This window comes from Agelaius tricolor, unplaced genomic scaffold, assembly GCF_023055355.1.
Source record: "Agelaius tricolor isolate 1412-34295 unplaced genomic scaffold, bAgeTri1.0.p SCAF_16, whole genome shotgun sequence".
In the NCBI taxonomy this organism is placed as follows: Eukaryota; Metazoa; Chordata; class Aves; order Passeriformes; family Icteridae; genus Agelaius; species Agelaius tricolor.
The window spans coordinates 6,064,362-6,084,391 of record NW_027269276.1 but is presented as its reverse complement, the minus strand read 5'-3'; the positions used below and the strand labels follow the sequence as shown (position 1 = coordinate 6,084,391).

At 46.5% G+C, this 20,030-nt stretch overlaps 1 protein-coding gene across 1 annotated transcript; it reads right to left on the bottom strand.

Annotated features, from left to right (window-relative positions):
• Positions 1 to 1,992: 1,992 nt before the first annotated feature.
• On the bottom strand, positions 1,993 to 18,445 carry FAM174B (family with sequence similarity 174 member B). Its single transcript, XM_071441281.1, has 3 exons — positions 18,055 to 18,445; positions 10,954 to 11,085; positions 1,993 to 5,805 (listed from the first exon to the last, which is right to left on the bottom strand). Exons 1-3 carry the CDS (start codon positions 18,327 to 18,329, stop codon positions 5,802 to 5,804), a joined length of 411 nt encoding a protein of 136 aa, XP_071297382.1. The 5' UTR covers positions 18,330 to 18,445; the 3' UTR covers positions 1,993 to 5,801.
• Between the last annotated feature and the right edge of the window lie 1,585 nt (positions 18,446 to 20,030).

The following is a 20,030-nucleotide window of genomic DNA, read 5'->3' as shown; positions in this document are numbered from 1 at the left end:
AAGGTGGCTGGAGACACCAGCATGAGGGGACAGAGAAGCCTAGAAACCAGCTTTATGCCTCCTGAGCCATCAAAAACGGCATCTGGATTTTTAACACCCTTTGCTTCTTAGCTTTAAAAGCAATGGCCACGCCTTCCATGCTGCTTTCTTCAGCTGAAGAGTTGTTTTCCATGAATTAGAAGTACTGTTTTGAAATTTATTTGGCTCATCTAGCATGCTGTGAGCAAACGGCCAGGGAAGAAGTGAGCCAGCCTGGAGTGGGTGTCTGTCTGGAACCAGAGCTAGAAGAGTTCCTGGCCTCTTCAAAATTGGTAATTGCCAGCTGATAGGGAGATTAACTATCCTCAAGGCTTCTGTGCAGCCTAGTTACACACTACTCAGTCTTAAGCAATTAGAGCTGTTCCTGTTTCACACTCTTAATAGAGCTTGTTGTCAGGCATGATTCCAATCATCTCAGTGCTCAGCTCCTGTCTCTGATAGCATTTGCCACACATCACTGACAATTTTGCAGTTATCAGTATCAAGGCATCCAAAGATCACTGGCACTGAGACACAAGGAAGACATCATCTCCACACCTTTTCCAGGGTTGTAAATGTGAATTAGCTCTGTTCACTTAACCTCACTCCTGCACACAGACTTACCAAGAGGACCAGCAGCTTGTACGAGGGTGGTAACAGCCACCCACAGCAGAGGGGAAGCTGTGCTGTACTTTGGCCCATGCAGAACTCTTCTAGATACTGCAGAAACATCCCCTTAACAGGATCCATTTAGAAAAAACATATATTAAGACTTGCCTGAGAAAATCTTTGTTGCAGCTTTGGGCTTTCCCATGTCAGAATTCAGGAAGGGCTAAGCTGAGCCTTGCCCTTTCCTCACACAGCCTCAGCTGCAGTCACCTTCCTCAAACTCAGCTCTTACTTAGGTAATAATTTCCACAGGTCATTTGCTCATCTTCCACTTGAGACCCCTTCAGAAAGGTAAGTACACCAGCACTGCAGCTTCTGCCTTTTGTTCTGTCCCATCCTCACTCCTGCAGCCTGTCCTGCTTAGCCAGAGTTAGGCTAGGGATTACCTTGAGGGGTTTTACACCTTCCTACACAAACCAGCTTAGCTGCTCAGCAGCTGGCTCAAGGCTGACAGCAGCAGTTTTTTGGGTATTCTGAATTAGATTGAGCTTCACTTTGCTGGCAGGACATAATTCAAAAAGCAGAGGCGGGACAGCAGCTGCCTCTTGTCTGCAGCACTGAATTACTCTTCAACTGTTCCTGAGGAGATGAAGACATCAAGGCAGAGAAATCATGGCAGAGGAGAGAGGCAGAGCTAATCCATGCACAGGGTGCTGGACCAGTCTCTCCTGTAGCTGCTCCAGAGGCCAGGAGTGTCTGCTCTCCATATCCAGGAGGAAAAAGGTCCCCTGAGAGCTGCCAAAAGTGTGGAACAAGCAGCCTCAGACTGCCCTGATCCTCATCACCAGCACTGCAGCATCCTGCCATGCCCTGAGAGCCACAAGGCAAAACTGCTTCAGAGATGGGCAACTTCACCAAGCAAGACTGGAGGGGAAGGAAGTCTCCTGAACAGCTGTGGTGTGACCTGGCCACCCCAGGGAGGGGACAGGGCTTGGCCCAGTGGTGCTCAGAGTCTGGGACAACAAGTGTGGATACACTTTGTGGGCTCTGAGGCACCAAACACCTCAAACACCTCATAAAGTCAAAGGCACTCAGATCCCTTCCCTGTTGCTGAGGATTTTGCCTTTGGATCCCAGCAGTAAGCCCAGCTTCCTGATGGTTGATGGGGACCTTTTATGATTAAACATATTCCTCCACCATGCTGCTAAAACCAGGTTTCCCCCTTGTCATGCCCTGATTCAGAGTCACAGGACAAAGGGACTTGCAACCCTCTAACAATGGAGCACACAGGAGATCTGACATCCACCTCATTCCAAAAAGCATCAGCCCTTTCCTATTCCTGCCTGAAACATAACACACAGCACAGGGATTTCAAGAACATGTTTAATGATGGCAGTTTCTACTGAAACACGTGAAGTCCATTCAAACACAACCAATTTTTTCCTTAAAAAGAAGCTTTGGTCACAATGACAAATTCTTTTTTAAAAAACTACAAAGCAATTGCACAAAACTGAACACATGGTCCTGATACCTCCTCACACACAAACTGCAGCAGCAGAAACTCATCTAACAAGGAAAAAATCTTTAACAAAAACCACAGCCCTCCACCCTGCAGAGATTATACCATGTACATGGAATTAGAGGGAACAGTTATGAACAAAATGTTTGGCTTAATTAGTGTCCATGTGTTCAAGCTTCATTAGTGCCCATAGACTGTTACAAGTAAGTTTGGTCTTAAGATAAACACCAGGGGATCACAGAGTCAGTGTGCTAAACAAGTGTTTGCAGTCATCTCTGCAGCTTCCAGGGAACAAAAGGGGGGAAAATGCAAATACAAAGCTATCTGTGTACTTAGTTCTGCAGGTAAGCATGGCACACTGACTTCTGGCTTCTCAAGTGTAATCTCTGGTGACAGGGCTGTGGCTGGAGCAAAGCAGCTGCAATTCTGTGCAGGGTTTTCCCTCCACATGCACAAAGAGAAAAGCCTCTGACTCACATACTTGGTTTGCCTCAGCCAGGAGTTGGAGGATTCTGTAAGCAGTAAGAGAGCTACAGACAAGACAGCTGTAATAACATTTCTGTTTTCATTTTCTGTAACAAAAAAAATATGCCTTTTAAAATGCTCTTGAACAAAGCAGGTTTGACTATGCAACACAAAATAGCAGCAGATACTAAGACACGTTACAGTCACAATCAGATTAAATCTGCAGTGTAAGATACACAGAACATTAAGGTAAAAAACTCATGTAGTGGTTAATGGCTATTTCTTCTCTGATGAACTCCTAGAACTACCTGAACCAAACAGTTAAAATTATTAAAACTATGTTTTAAACTGATTTCTACAATTAAAAAAATATTCATATATATACTATTAGATGAGTCACGTCAAGTGCTCTTAAAATCTTAACTAAATATAGCTATAGAATATTTAACCAGACACTTAAAATCACATACAGCAAGTTTTGTAGAGGTAAACATTGCCTCACATTTGCAACAGCAACTGAGTATCAGACAAAGCATTTGGATTATTTTCATGACTGTGAGCAACTGGTCAGGTTGACCTTTTATTTCCACCAAGCAGCTGCTGCTTCCCTACAAGCACTTTTTAGCTTATGGCACACAGTTTGGGACTTCCTCAAGGAGCCAGGAAATCCCAGCTGCTGTTGAGCACCTCCATCTTCAACATCTTAAAATACCTGATCCCTGTCCACCATTGAGATTTGGCCATGTTGTGAAAACAGTGGGATATTTTTGGTTTTTTAAGCTACAAGCAAGGGGAGCAGAGGGCCTTTGCCAGCCTAACTCAGCAAGTGACCTGAAGCTGCTGGAAAAACTGATTTCAAGAACCACCTTGCTCAGAAGGCAGAAGTGCCCTTCATGCTTATTTTCTTCTCATCTCTGTCCTACATAACTTGGTCTTGCCTTTCTTTTGTGCAAAGAGATGGTTTCATTCCCTGTCTCCACTCTGAGAGTGCCTGATGCTCAGCTTAATGAGTGTGGCAGGAGAGTGGGCATGAACATGTTGCCATGGTGCCTGCACAGACAGGGCAGCCAGCTCATCCCATCCCCTCCTTCCCCAAATGCCAACAGAAACTTTTAACCTCCCTCTCTCCTCTCAGCATTGCCACTTCTCTGACTTCAAAAGGGCTTGCTCTGCCCACAAAGTTCAATTGCCAGCCTTCACTCTTGCAGCCCTGAATAAACTCAGTATTTCCTTCTGGAGCATCCAGCCTAGAGCCTGAAACCTGTTTTACTGAGGTGAGGAAAGAGCTCCAGACCTCACCTGAACCTGCAGCATCGCTCCACTCTCTGCTCCCTGTGGTTCCTGCCAGCCAGAACAACCTGCCCAGCCCATCCTCACCTCACAGCTGACATGTCAAATATTGCTTGGTAACAGAGGCACAGAATGACTCAAACTATTCCATGAATGAAAATAACAGAGCATTTTATAGTGCCTTGATGACTAATATTAACACAACAGTCTGCTTTGGGATTTTTCCATCCAGGCTGAGTTGGCTGTCTGCAAAGCCTTTGCTGAGTCACAGCTAGGGGAAAGCAAGCTGTGGTATGGCAGCTGCTGGGATGAATGCACAAGGCTGCTGGAAAGGAAGAAAAATTCCCCTTCACCTCTTTTTACTGGCTGGAGGGCCAAGGGGAACCACACAGAACTGGCGCAGGTCATGGTATCATGACAAAGCAGTTTGGTTTCTCAACAAGCCTCAAATCTCAACAGGGCTTTAAAAAACAGATAAAAATCCCAAAAGTGGCAGCCTGCTGCAAGGCTGGTGCTTTGCCAGAAACTGCAGTCTCCTTGAGGGATTGCAACTGCAAGGCTGGGAGAGGGTCAAGCAAACAGTGGGACAATCCTAAAACAATTGGAAAATATGAATTCTCCAAGAAAAGCAAGGTTTCAGCCAGCTTAAAAACCCTAAAAACCCAAAATAGAAGGTGTTAAGGAGTGCAGTAAATAGTAAAATCTGAACTTCATCTGTGGTTACTCTAAAGGAAAACCACAAAGTGAAGAAAGTAACCCAGTTACGTTTGCCCTTTCTACCGCTGGCCTGGAATGCCTGGATGCCTGTGGTCTCCCAAACCCAACCTTTCCAGATGCTGCAATCCAATTCCCACAGTGTCATCCCACAGCTCTGACCTCTGCAGCACAAAGCACAGCTGGGAACAACAGCTAAAAATTGTCCTTGAGTTAAATGAGCTTTGTCAAGCAGGTAGTAAAGGAAAATTTCCAGTTTGACAGAATAGGATCATTTACATGAAGCTTCCATGAAAAATAAGACATGTTCTCTCTGCAATCCAATCATTCCACATGAGGACTTACTTTGCTTAGAAAAAGGTAATGAATTGTAGACAAGTTACAGTCAGCACAGGACAGTACAAAACACTGGTTTTACTCCCAGTGGAAGGGCAGAAAATTACAAAAATATATCTTCTTTAATCCAAGATTGTTGTAGTTTAGAGCATGCCTGATTCTTCCTATTTCCCTGTGGTCTCACTTACTGAAGTTGATCTGATCAGAGCTCCTTGGGACAATGAGAGTGTCATCATGAAAACTTAGTGCAATTGTTGTTTAAAAAAAAAATCAGTAGCAAGTCAAGAAAATTTCCTACATGAGTCAACCTCCCAACCCCCTCCCACCCAAACCCTACACCAAACATAGTGTGGCATTTCAGCATGGCTTACATTTTTACCATCTTAAGTCCTAAGTCACCTCTGTAAGGCCCAAAAATACTTCTTGATTTTTTTTTAAACACATGATCCGTTTAACAATGACTGAAGTTTAACAGTGACTGGAGTGTTGAGTTAGGATTTTAGAAAATAAGTCCTTGGGGCAGCTTGTCTTCCTTGTCTTCCTCCTTCTGCAAAACTTATTTAGAGTGTAAGGAGCTGCACCTTGTAATGCTTTGGTGACACTGCAGCCCTCCTAAAGCAAGAGAGCCCAGTTTGCAAAGAGGAACTCTGGTCATTCCAACACAGGAGCTGGGACACCAGGGAACCAAATGGTGCTGTTTGAGTCAGAAGATCCACAGCCTGCTGCACAAACAGCACCTCGAGGAGGTGCAGAGATGAAAGCCTCCCCTTCCTTTCACAGTTATGGGTTCAGCAGGTCCCTCGACAGCAGAGTGACGTCTGGCAGGGCACTGATGCTCCACGGAGCTGCTTTACCTGGAAAGCAGAAGAATTAATACAGCTGGAGATTTGCAATTCAAATTACTCACAGGCAGAGATGAGAACCCACGTGTGAAGTGGAGAAAAAAAAATCCCAGTGGCCACAAAGGAAAAGGCAGCATCATTCACTGGGATTGCCACTGATCCCAGCAGTTTGTGTATTTGGTGGCAGTGATGGGATCTTAGTGCCATGCCAGAGAAGAGATACCAAGGCAAGACAAAAGCAGAGTTAGATGAGGGAAAGGCCAGATGCTGGAAGATCCTGTGGCCAGTCCCTGTGCAGAGCAGAGAAGGGAATGTGCACATGAAACCACATTCTGCATCTCACAGCTTTTACACACCAGTGCACCCCTTACCCATCAACACACATGGACCATCCTCCTTGGACGTTCCTCCTGACATCCTAACTGCTTCAGGGTTCAAAAAAAATCTTAACAGGAACCTGTTACACTGCAGGAATAAGGCAAGAGCCCTCCCATAGGACTGCAAGAGCAGCAGAACATGGTGTGCTCTGCAACAACTGTCAAATAGCATCAGGAAAGAACTGGCCTTCAAAACCCAGCAAAAATTGCATTTTGACTATCGCTTTTTCTCCCCTGCTGTGGACCTATGGGAAATCCTTGACAGCAGCACCAAAGCTTTGGCAATTTGTTGTATTTATAGTGAGCTGCTGCCTGTGTTGGTGATTTGCACCCCCTTCAGATGAGGATAAATGATACCCCTCCATTTACACACAACTTGTCACTGCTGCCTGCTAGGGAAAAAAAAAAATAAGCTGCTATAAACCCCAGTACAATTCACCTGGCATCATCCAGAATTGCCTGCAGCTTTCACTGGAAAAAAATCCATTAGAGCTGCTCCCTTGAGAGTGAACACCTCGCAGTAACAAACGGAACAATCCCATGCTCCATTCAGAGCTGCACACACAGCCAGGATCTGGAAAGGATGTAGTCCTAGAGAAGGCACCAGGAGTGTAACCCATATTTTACAGAGACTCCCAAGACTTGGGTACATCAAAGGCTGAGCCCTGCAACTGTGCTGAAGATGTTTCTCTACAGTTCAAGGCTATCAGTGCCTGGAAAAGGGATGAATCCAGGATCCAGCCCTTACATGTGGTGTATCTTTCCTCTAAAACATCCTGCAAGCTCTCAAAAGCCCTTTAGACCCACAATGGTAGAATAAATATTCCTGTCCTCTTCCCTCAGCCTGCCACTTCTCCTTACACATAAATCCTTCTCCTTTCAAGAGCACTTTGGAAGATGCATTCCTAAACCACTTCTGTGTTCTGCCAGCGCTGCTGCTGCTGTTAGAGGAAAAATGACAATCCACAGGGAAAATAAACTGAGGAATTTTACTCAGCCGACAGGAAGGACAGAGGCTTCAATCTGCCCCAAGAAAAACTTTCTATCAGTATTTATTTAGGAGCCTGACACCAGGACTGGCATTTAAATTCCAGGTTCTTTCCCCAGCTCGGGGCTGTCACAGGGCACATGTGGCCCTGGACAGTTGTGAAATTCCCCCAGCTGGGCCCAGCAAGCGAAGCAGGAGCAGAACTCAGGAGCAGAACTCGCTGCCTCCAACAGCTGCAAATCAGCAGGGAGAGGAGCCACTGCTGATATCCCAGATTACTGAAGTGCTTTCAAAGCCTTTCATGTGCAAGGCACCACGGAATTTATTCAGAACCTGTTTTCAGTTTCCTATTGAAGCTGACAAGAAATCCCCCAATGAGCCTCGCTAGAGTTAATAAGCTTAACAAGCTAACAATTTTATTTACCTTTTCAGAAACGGGTTCTTTTTGCAGCTGTTTTAATCTCTTTCCTCTTATTACACAAAATAAGCAGAGTGCTCTGTGGTGGGGGATGGACACCAGTTTGTTGGGGATGTTTGCCTGTAACCTACTTTACTTCACTGCTCTCTGCTCAAGTATCCCTGAGTGCCAAATGCCTGATGAATTGATGGCTTAGCTCCATCCCAGAGATCACAGAACCCGGGCAAATTCCCTCTGCCTTCCTGAAAGAAAGAGCTAAAGGAGCAAAGAGGAGAGGGATATCTTCAAATCAAAATCTATTTGTAGGATGAGAAAAAGCACATATGGAGAGTGGGATCTAGCTTTCCACTAACTCATTTTTGAAGATGTGCAGCAAATCCCATCATAAAACTTGAAAAACTACCTGACATCTGGGAAATGATGACCAATATAGTTCATATGATCCAGGAATCAACTGGACAAGAATACTTTTTGGCCTTCAGCACAGACTGGATCGATGATCAAGAAGCAAACACTCTTTCCATTGCTCTGTTTGCTTTCCTTGTGTAGCTTTATAGCAATTTCAGAACAATTCCTGAGCTATTTATTCAAATGCCTCTCTCAACAGCAGAGCAAACATATAGAGAAACACACATATTAAAACAGTGGTTTCCACAAAGCTTTTTAAGGAGATATCAATGTCCAAGTGATCTGGCACTTTTACTCTGTGACAATGTTTGTTTCATACTTTCCACCTCTTTTCACATAGAAATGGTGCCTGCAGGATTAGAGGCCATTGACAGAGCTGCTTCCCTGCTACTGGAATGAGGTTGCAAAGAGGGGGTCTGATCCAGCACACATTTGACAGAGGCAGCACTGAGTGGCTTTTGCATCCACAGAAAGGGCTCTGTTTGGGTAAGATTTTGAAGTGGTCTCATTAGTCTGCCTTACTGGAGAAAGGTGGTTATTTCTTGTTGCTCCACTGCCCAGGGGAAGCCAGGGGGGGGAACTACTGGGAAGCCTAAAACTTTAAAGCCTCCTGGGAAAAAAATGGAAAAAAATAGCAACGACCTTCATCCAACAGCCCAATTTACACTGTCTGCTGTTCTTTGATGCCTCGTGTAAGACTGGAAACGAATCTGCACAAGGACAGAGCATTAAAGGAAAGAAAATTAACTGCACAAGAACCAATTGGAGAGGTAAATGTCGCTTCTCCCCTGTTGCTGCTCCATACCAACTGCCTTTTAATTAGAGAGCTGTTTGCATTACATGGGGAGAGAGCTCAGAATCTCAATTACTCCCCCAAAGTGCCCCCCCCACTCCGTGCAAGTGCCAGCACGGATCTTTCAGCAATGGGAGGGGATCTCAAATAAATCAGCTCAGAGCCTCCCACACTATGAATACCAACCTGGGGGGCAGGGGAGGACTGAGGCAGAGATACCAAGAGAAGACCTGTTAGAAGTTTGTCCCCTGACTCCCTGGGGGCAAGTCTGAGCTGTTCTTTCTGCAGCTCTATCCCTCTCTTCCCATCTGAACACAAGCACCTATGAAAAAAGTCCTGAATAGTTCAATGGTCAATCTCAGCAACTCAAATTTGCCAAGGAGTCTCTTTACTGGTGACAGGATTTGTGAACTGTGTGGGATATACTCTCCAAGCTGCACAAAGGAACCAGAGAGCTTGACACCTTCCACAGCAAATGTATCCTCAAAGAAGCTTTCCCAAAACCAGCACTGCTAAGGGGCTGTCTGTAAGATGATCTTCCCCTCCAAAATGAGCAGCTCTGTTTAAGCTAAACAAAAGTATGCCTGAAACAGCAAGGACTGCAGAAAATGTGCAATCTAATGGCTGTTGCACTGTGGCAGAAAGGAGGAATTCCCACAGCTGAAAAGAGGACTGGCTGGCCAAGAACAGGGACCCAGGATGAGCTGCTACCTTCAGTGACAGCAGCAGAGCTCCTTCTCCAGGGAAGCAACATCAGATAACACAAACACAGCTCTCAAGAGACAAATGGTCTCCAGCAATCTCTCTTTGTTCATCCACTATTTCACTTTTAAACATCTTGTCCTGAAGCACTGCCATGATTGAGATTATTCTGTTCTCACTCTTTGGGGAAAAAACCATCAGATCCCATTTCCAAAAGTTCACAGAGAAAGTATGGAGTTAAAAGGAAAAGGGTGGGACATGGGAGCTGTTTAAACAGTCATGGCAACTCAGATCTCTGCACTCTGGGTTTAACAAAGCTTCATCCCAAAGTACAAACTGCACAAGCTGAAATTATTAGAGCAAACCCAGGGCAGCTCTAGGGAATGGCAAAAGTCAGGTAAGGACTGATAGGAGTCTTCTAAATCAAGAACTAATTGTTTACACTAAGGCTTGACTCACACCCTTCATTGTTTCATGGCTCTCAACTATTTCCTGATTTTTAGAGAGAACTAATGCAGTGATCTGGGAAACAAGCAGTGGAGCATATGGTGGGGTGTGGTTCAGATGTTGGCACACATGTGCTCAGAGCAGATGCGGTGTTCCCCCTTTTCCAAAGTTAGGAGATGGGCACTGAGTAAAGTCTGTAAAATCACCAGTTGGAAGTTGTCAAGATCTGCATTTTTATAACTAGGAGAGCTTATTTCAGCCAAAGTAGGACAGATTTTAGAGTAGGCCTTATTTGGATGAGAACACAACTTGAATAGTGTGGATGGCTTGATGCAAACAAAAATAAAAGATGCAGATACCCTGATGCCATAAATCAAGAAGCAGCATCTTTATGTGCTGAGTTGTTGCCATAAATCTTCAGGCCCAGAATAGGCAGCAGAACTTTGGGGTTGTCACACCACTTCCATCTCAAGAAGACAAACATATTTAAGGAAAGTTTGTTGCTAAGGGGTAACTGCTAACAGCATCAGTGAGGGCCCACAGTCCTCTGTGTCACAGACCAACACAGGAGCACTCTGGTACAAATCTTGTGGAGATTCATTCTGATTTCCCTCCCAGGCTCACAGCCTGGGAAAGAAGCCCTGGATCCACGACCCTTGATCCACAGCCCTCCATCCAGTGTGAGCACACAGGAACGACTGCCAGCAGCTGCCCGAGAGGGGAAGTTCAGTCTGTCAAACCCTGTCAGCTATCTGGGACACGTGTACCCCGTTGTGCTGCTCTGCAGGGGAAAGAGGAGTGCAGACAGCCTGGGGCAGGGACAGGGTTATTGCAGGAGCAGGGGAGGACAGAGCTGTGTGCGCTGGGAATAGGCCGAGGAGTGTAAAGGAAAGGGATAATGCTTGGGCAAAGAGGGAGACTGTGACTGCCTCATCCCTGCCAAGTTAGCCCAGCAGAGAAATAAAAGAGCTGTTTTCACTAACAAGTGCTCAGTGAGCAAGTCTAACTGGATGGATGGCAGCAGTACCTGTATTTCACATCAAACACTGTTGAGTCTTCGTCCTCATCGTCTTCTTCGTTCAGAGGAGCCATTTCCACCCTCTCGGCCGGGGTGGTGATTATGTCGTACTTTCTGGTCTTCTTAATCCTCTTGCCAGACCTGAAACAGAGGTGGGAAACACTCTGTATAAAATGCCTTTATACAGCATTCCTTGGAGAGGCTGAAGCTGCTCCCAGCAGCTCTGACCCTGCTGGATTCAGACCCCCTGACAGGAAGGTTGCAGAACCAGCCTCTGTCTCCTCCTGCTGCCTTCCCAAGGCCACTCTTGGTGCCTGTGTGTGGAGCAGTTCCTTGCCAGCTGCAATCCAGGTCAGTGTCAGCCTTTCACTGCTGACAAACCAGAGATGCTCTGGCACCCACGGCAGGCACACGAATGCTGCAGCCACCACGTGCTCCTGCTGCCACACTCAATAAGTGAGACATGGGCTTAATCAGCTGAAGCAGCCAGAGGTTTAGTGAACATGTTCAGATGAGAAAGCACAGGTTAAGCCCTGCTGAGCCATGGGAATGTTCTAGGCAGGATTAGGAGCAAGGAGGTGATGCTGTCTGGGTACAAAATTGCCTGCTTTCCTTGCAGTCAGGCCAAGCTCAGGACTCTCACAGCAACAACCCTGGGTCTCACCTGAAGCAGTTTCAGGCTCCATCTGTGCAGGTGCTATGAAAAATAACCAACCATTGTTCAAAGCTAACTGTACCTACCACCTCTCCTCCCACAGATGCCAGCCTTACCTTCCTTTGTAAATGGAGATACTCACAAACCTGCACATCCCATGGTTTTGACAGATCCATTTTCTAACACTTACTTTCAATTAATAAACACTTTGTGTGTGGCTTTTCAACTTATTCTCTGCCTCCAGCTTGAATTGTGTGGGTCCTTTTTATTTACTTCACCTACTGTTTTCATGTATAGTAGGAAGGTCACACTGCTCATGCATGAATGCATTTTTGTGATTATACATTCAGGAACATGTTGATGTGTACTCGGCCAGCCTTCAGGGAGAAAAGTGGATGGTTTTGGTTAACAAAATGCAGAACTTTCCCTTACACCTCTTAGCAAACAAAACTGCTACCTGCCAAGCATGACAAGGGAGCTGGTGCAGGCACAAGCAAGCAGCCCAGCAGAGTTTTGGTAATCACAGCTAGTGCTCTGAGCACATCCCAATTGCACTTTCACCATCAAGAAGCCTTGCCCTGGCACATCATGCAAGGTGTGCCAGATTCAAAAGCACAGCTTTTGCCTCGAGAAGTCTTTAAAACAGTTACACAGCAACAGGAACTGGGGTATGAGCACTGCAGAGACACTGGGACTCCAGCCCTGAGTGTGCATCTCCACCACAGTGGTCCCTTCTAAGCTTAAAGGTAAGGAAATTTAAATCGGCGACCAGCTCTGATGTGGAAATCTCAGTACCTCTGCCAAAGCACTGCTTTTGGGCAGTAGTCCAAGGCTGAACAAACAGGTCCCAGCCCTTGGGATGAAGCAGTTTGCATTTCCTCCCTGTTCTAAAGGCTGGGGTTGCATCAGGAGTGAGGAGAAAGTCACCTCCTGGTCTAATCTTTAGAGCTATCTGTGCTGCTGTGTCACGCAGAGCAGTGGTGGTTTGCTCTTTTACTGCTGTTGTTGAAACAAGTGATTTTATATCCAGTGCAGGAGGACTCTTAACCCAAACACTTCAAAATCCTTTTGAAACCACTTCTCTGTTACTCTGCTTCCCTGCTAAAAACTAGTAGCAAAGTGATGGAGGGAGGTCTCCTCTTGCAAGTAAAACATTGTTTTTACATGAAATATTTACTCATGCTGGGAAGCCTAAACATAGACCAAGACTAACCTGACAGAACTAACCAAGCACAGCCTTACCACTTTGCACTCACATACAGGCTACAGGGGGTTTCCATGGCTTCCATTTAAGATCCTACCCAAGTATCAGGCCCACTTTACAGAGACCCTTCCTCTCTCATTCCTTCCCATCAGAAAATGTAACTTGTTCCCCAGAGTTCATCATAAAACTGTTAATAATGTAGTGGTTGAAGAAATTACTGCAGAACAGATATTTTTAGAAATGGGAAACTAGAATCCTTTTGCCTCCAGCCATTAATTAGTCTATTTGGGCTACATTTTTAAGAGGACCTGGAGCAGAACTCACTGTACAGTGACCTATTAATCCCCACAACCTCATTTAATGACGGTGCTCATCTAGGATAGGAAAGAAGCTCATTTTGCTGCTGGTTTTTGGCTAAGCTGCTACAACCAGTTGTTTGCCATTGATAAGGCAAAAAGGTCTTTCCCTCCCACCCTTTTCTCAATCCATTCCACCCCAGATTATCTAGGTAATTTGTCATTAATCTGCTTTCCAGAAGTCAGTTTTCTCATTTGCTCATTTGCACAACTCCCCCAGGCTTCATAAATACCAGAATTACCCGAGCTAACTTTGCAGGAAAGCCTTGGGAGTTTCCCTACATGCCTGTCAGGAAACTGTTTCACATTAAAACTCCTGAACCTCAGTGGGATCCCTGTAACCATCAGCAATGACAGCACAAAAAGGAAAAGCACTTCATTCAGCAGGTGGGATGAGGCAGCAGAGCAGCACAGGGCAGGAACTACAGAACACAAATGTTTCATGAACTTTGGAGACCTCCTGGACAGGATCAGGACACATTAGACCTCTTGGGCAAACAGAGCATCTCCTTTCCAGCCACATTCATTTTGTGGGGTTTTTCTAAAAGCAAACAAGAAGCATGCTGGAAGCTGTGGGCAGAGTGTGGCCCTTGCACAATGACAATGCACTCCCCAGGGTAGAAGTGGTTCTGAGTAGTTTAGCACAGAAAACCATCTTCCACTTAAAAAAATGCTGTTGCTTCTGCTGATTCAGCCACCCCCCATAATTAGGAGGGAGTGCTACAGGTCTTGCCCAGAATTATGAGGAAGAAAGAAAATCCAGGCTAACTGGGGGGATATGAACCTTTCACTGCAGACCCAGCGCTGAGGCACCACACCAGGGTCTGCCTGCTCCACCTCACATCCCTCTCCAGACAGCAGGGAATGACACACAGAGAGCAGAACGCTGCCTTTGTGGCTGTACTTTGACCAGAGGCTATTTTGATCAAGCACCAGTCATATGCAGCACTTCATCCTCCTTTCTGAGGCATCATGTGGTGGGGTAAGTGCTCAAATCAACTCACTGGTTCTTTGTATTATTTACGCCTCTAATCTATTTTAGTCCACAACCCTGACATTCAAAGATTATTCTTTTCCTGACCCAGAGAGAGAGAGGTCTCCGCATTTTTTACCTCCTGCTAAGAGATGTAGAGGGAGGGGACCATCCCCTGGAAAGGAAAAATATAAAAAAAAAAAAAAACAAAAACCCCCAAACTCAAAAAAAACCCTTATCCCTTCTAAGTAGAGTGCTTACTGGAAGTCTGATTAAGCCAGTCCCTCCTAGAACTGCAGCAATGTTCTATGCAGAATGGAATCAGGACCAGTTTATTTCCTGTTAATGAACTCCCTTAGCAGTTAAAAAAACAAAAAAAAAGGGACTAAAAACCTCAGGAAACTCCAGGCTTCCTACCAGCTGATGAATTAGATCAGCAATATTCCATTCCTGTTGATCTCTCTGGGTATCTCTGCTCTCTGGATGCTGCTGTGTACAACAAAGTTGAAGCACTAAGCCAAGTGCTCATGTGTTTTCTGGAGATGGGACATGTAGTGACAGGCCAAGGAGGAATGGTTTCCAACTAAAAGACAGCAGGTCTAAATTAGATATTAGGAAGAAATTCTTTACTGTGAGGGTGGTGGTGAGCCCTGGCACAGGCTGCCAAGAAAATCTGTGGCTGCCCCAACCCTGGAAGTGTTCAAGGCCAGGTTGGATGGGGCTTGGAGCAACCTGGTCTAGTGGAAAGTGTCCCTGCCCATGCAGGGGGGTTGAAATGAGGCAAACTTTGAGGTCCCTTCCAACCCCAACTGCGATTCCATGATCAATGCTGCCGCCTGCCCATGGCTTTCAACATAGGTCACACATACATATATTTTAAGGTTGGATATTTGGTTGATTTTGGGGTTTTTTTCCTCTCCATTTAATATAATTTGAGTTTTTCTTCCCTGTTGCTGGCAGGAACATAAAGCCTTGTCTTTGCTGGAGTACTGTAACTGGCTATAATACAATTAGTTTTAAATCAGTAAAACTCTCTGGGGTTAAGCCTTGGATGGCCTGGAGCAACTGTCCAGCTCATAGAACAAAGGGTCCTGTATCTTATGGTCATATGCTTGAACCTCTCTCCTCAATCTCATTTATACCACTTTTGCTGTTAGTGGAAAACTAAGCTTAAAGTGGTATTTGATGAAGAAATCAAAATTGAACAAGAAGAAAAAAACCAATACAACGAGATGCAAAAGAAGCAGTTTTTCTCTAAAAATCTAGATATACAGCAGCCTTTCCAGCCTGGATTCTGTTTGTTCAAGGGCAGGTTAAGACATGATGCAAACACTTACAGAGCAGAGTTTTCTGCAACTAAAACTTTGGGTTGCTCTCAGCTGGCCCATTGGAGCAAAAGTAACTTATCAGATTTCCCTAGAATGCACATGGTCCACCAGCACAGTTGGCCACATCTGAAAAATTCTGTTTCCTGTGAGCTGATCCCAAAAATTGCATTGCAATGGAATGAACTGAGCTGCACCAGGGGAGAGAAACAGGGCAGAACATGGAGGTAAAAAGGCAAGATCCAAAACTCAGATCAAAGAGTGAGTTTAGGCACACACAATCTGTTGCAGACACTGTGTTTCTCGGTAATGCAAACTACCCAACTATTTGCTTGAGAATAACATGGAATTTGGTTTGTTGTGGAAATGGTTTTGGGTTGGGAGCATGCAGAGCCCACGGGTGTAGGAAAGAAAGCAAACCCAGGACTGAGCTTGCAAAAAAGAATAAATAAATAAATACTATAGCAAATTAGAGCTTGCCACATGCAGACAAATAGCAAAGTCTTGGCTGGCCTTCACAGACCCCAGCAGCCACAGAGAGAAAGGAAATTCAGACCACTTCGGGTGACACCACATTCTGAACCACACAACCATCAGATGAACTCAGAGCACAACATTTCCAAAAGGAATGAAAAGGAATCTCTGAGTGCTGCCTTAAGAACTGAGCTGAAAGCAGGATAAATACATCTATTCCTACTCAAACAAAAAAGGGCAATAATATCAACAGAAAAATATGTAAAAATGAGATGTATATAAAAAATAAAATGCATAAAATATTAATCCGATGCCTGTGACGAGTATCTGGCCAATCAGTGGTTTATTTCATCTCTACAACTTATATAAAAGTATAATTGACTTCCAGCAATACAGAATAATTTCAAAGTGAAAGTTTAAGCAAAGACTGGATTTCAGCAAAATCTCTTTAATAGGAATCCATGACTCTTCAGAAAAAAAAAATCACAATGTTTTTGACTAAGTGTGAACAAAGCTTGTATTCTGATGGAGAAAAGCTTTACATTTATTGAGGGTAAATCCCTTATCTCTTCTGCAACAGAATCTCCACTGATCTGTGTTGTCAGCTACAAGTGTGATGCTGTACAAACATACCTGTTGGTATTCTTGTCTCGTTTGCAACTGGGATAAGTGTTTACAAACAAGTGCTCTGTCAGATAAAGAAACATACTCAGAAGCCAATAGCTTCATTTTCCACTTCCCCAGCAGGCTCTACCAAAGATACACATGACATCTCAGAGGGTGTTTAACATATCTTTAATGCTGCATTAACTCTGATCAGCTGTATAATGACGACTCTGGCATGGGAGAATAAATCCATCTTTCCCAAGGTGACTTTAACTTGGACCTGTTTTTGCTGATAATGGTATAGGGAAGGCCTTTAAAGGTTATCAGTTCGCCTTCTTTGGCTACCAATATTCAGCCAGGTCTCCTTGACACAAGATATTGCTTTATACTCAGAAGAAACTATGGCAAAGAAAAAAAACTCTCTAAGATCATGCACAACTAGGAGTGGAAACTTAGTGCAGAATGAAAAGCCTTAGTTATAGACTTCCTAATTCTAGCTCATATAATCTCTACCAATTCTGCTGTTTGTATGTGACAACTCTGTACAGCTGCAAAGCAGACATATTGATAAAAAAAAAACCAAAAAAACACCTCTTCAACATTTTATTGGGCTCTCCCAAACCACATCACTTTATGAGCACATTTATTTGCATTGCATGCGCCAGCTGCTGCAGACACTTAAGCAGAATACAGTTAAATGTCAATTTCTTCAGAAAGTACCAGCCCTGATCATTTCAGTTTATAGACCACACTTTGGAATACTACCACCGTGAACGCTGCCCTTCCTGCACGGAATGAGCTCAAAGTAGGAGAGGCAGAGCACTCAGCCATGCACAAAGGAGCTGCCTGAAGACAGAACAAGGAAGAATGCGCCAACTCCACTTGTTTAACTGCCTCTGTCACCTGAGCCACGGCTTCGCCGCCGAGCGCCAGCTGTTCCCGTCTCTTTCCGGCTGGCCCTGCCCAGCAGCCGGACACCGAGCTGTGACACCGAGCTGTGACACTTCGCCATCTGGGCCTCATCTCCGCCTGGGCTTTGTGTGTCTCCGTGGCCAGGTTTAAGGGAACTCAAGACTGCCTGCACACCATGGCCAGGCTCCCCATGGCTCCTCGGGCACCCACGCCAGTGTCCCACCACCGCCTCCGCCAACAGCCCCGCGTATTCCCACATGTTCCAGCGGACTCTCCCGCGTTCCCTCCGTGCCCACCCCAGCCGCACACAGCGGGTGCAGCCCCGCTGGAGAATCCCACCCGGAGCCCAGCTCCTGCCCCGTGTTTCTGCAGGAGCGGAGCGAAGCGAGGCCGTGCCAGGCCGGCACCTCCGCACGGCTCCCCAGGGCCAGCCACACGCACCGAGCTTAGAGCACATCACTAGCAGGTTATATAATACGTGATCATCTGTAATATACGTATTATATTTATAAGTAATAAAACAATCAACCAGGAGGGGTTTCCCCCCTCCGGCCCCTCGGGGGTGCCCCCGATGGCGGGTCCCGGCTGCCGCGGGCGGTGCCCACCTGAAGACGCGGAGCAGGAGGCAGGCGATGAGCGCGGCCGTGAGCGCGCAGGCCCCGATGACGGCGGCTTTGAGCGCGGAGAGGTCGCGAAGCATCGCGGGCACGGGGCTCAGCCGGGCCCCGCTGTGGTTGCCGGGGCCCGGCGCGGCGGGCGGGCGGCTGCCGTTGCCCGCCGGCGGCTCCAGGCTGCCGCGGGCGGCGGGCGCGGCGGGCAGGAGCAGCGGCAGCAGCAGCGAGGCCGCGAGCAGCGGCAGCGGGGCGGCGGCGGAGCGCATCCTGCCCGCTCCGGCTGCCCCGGCTCCGGCCGCGCTGCACCGAGCCCCGGAAGGCAGCGCCGGCCGGCCCGGCCCGGCCCCCGCCCCCCGAGAGGCGCCGCCTCCCGCCGCAGCCGCCGCCGGGGCCCCGCGGCCGGGCACAGCCGGGGCCGGGCCGGGGCCTCCGCTGACTCCGCGCCCGGAGCTTCCCGCGGCCTCGCCGCTGCCTCGGGCCCCGCTGCTGCCGGGGCCGCCGCTGCTCCCTCGCTCAGCACGAACAGCTCGTCTCAGAGAGGATCCAAGGGGAATGCGATGGTGGAGAAGGGTCTGGAGGGGCCATACGAGGGCACTTGGTTGTTCAGGGTGGAGGAGAGTGATACAAACAGAGAGGAGAGTGAAGACAGAGCTCACCGCGGGCTGCAGCTTCTCCGGAGGGGCTCTGTGTGACCAGAGACAGGACCCGAGTGAACGCTGAAACTGGGTCCCGGGAGGCTTAGGATGGATATTGGGAAAAGGTTCTTCACCCAGAGGGTGGTGAGCACTGGAACAGGCTGCCCAGAGAAGGGATCACAGCACCGAGCCTGACAGAGCTCAAGCAGCATTTGGACAACAGTCTCAGGCACAGGGTGGGACAGTTTGCATCTCCTGTGCAGAGCCGGGATGACTTCGGTGATCATAGCGTGTCCCCTCCACACAATTCTCTGTTTCTGTGATTCTGTGGCCACTTTTAATTACAACACACAACATGGGTCCAGCTGCAAAACAATCACAGGGTTCATGCTGCCATCAAACAGGTCACAGACCTCCCGAGCTGCTGGGTCAGCACGGCCCAGCTGCTACATCAAACAATTCCTACATCAGATTTATGTCTTTTTGCCTTTTTGCTGATCACCAGGGCTCTGCTTCCAGGGTAATGTATTTACAGATCTTTCACATCTTTAAAAATGTAAGATGTGAGAAAATCTCAGCCATCTTCTGCAAACCATCCTGGGGCACTGAGCATGTGAGTGGTACCATCAGCCAAGCCAGGCAGGGAGCATAAATCATAGAATTATAGGAATCACAGAACATCCTGGGCTGGAAGGGAATCACAAGGATCACCCAACTCCTGGTCCTGCAGAGGACAGCCCCCAAAATCCCACCTGGTGCCTGAGAGCGTTGTCCAAATGCTGCTGGAACTCTGTCAGGCTCGGTGCTGTGACCACTGCCCTGTTTCAGTGATCAACCACCCTTCTCTAGATCCTCCACCATCTTCATAACCCTCCTTTGAACACTCTCTAATATCTAATAAAGATATCTAAAATATCTTTAAATATCTAAAATTCTAAATATGTAAAATTCTATCTAAAAGATCTAAAGTTTCTTTAAATATCTATATTAATAAAACACTCTCTAATATCTAATAAAGGCTTTATATCCTTCTTGTGTTGTAGCACCCAAAACTGCAGACAGTGTGTGAGGTGAGGAGTAAATGAGGGAGCAAAGTGCCTGTGCCATAATACAGCCAAAAACAACTTTTGCTTTCAGTCTTCAGTATTCGCAAGAGCTTAATTGCTGCTAAATAATTGTACGTGGAGAGAAGGGTATGTAGGCACTGAAATTATGTGAAACAAAGGGGAAAGATGAAAGAGCTGATTTCTGTCCTATTAAGCTCTGCATTTCACGGCTGGCAGGGCAGGGTATGATCGATATTATATGTGTGGCTAAGCTGTGCAGGAGATG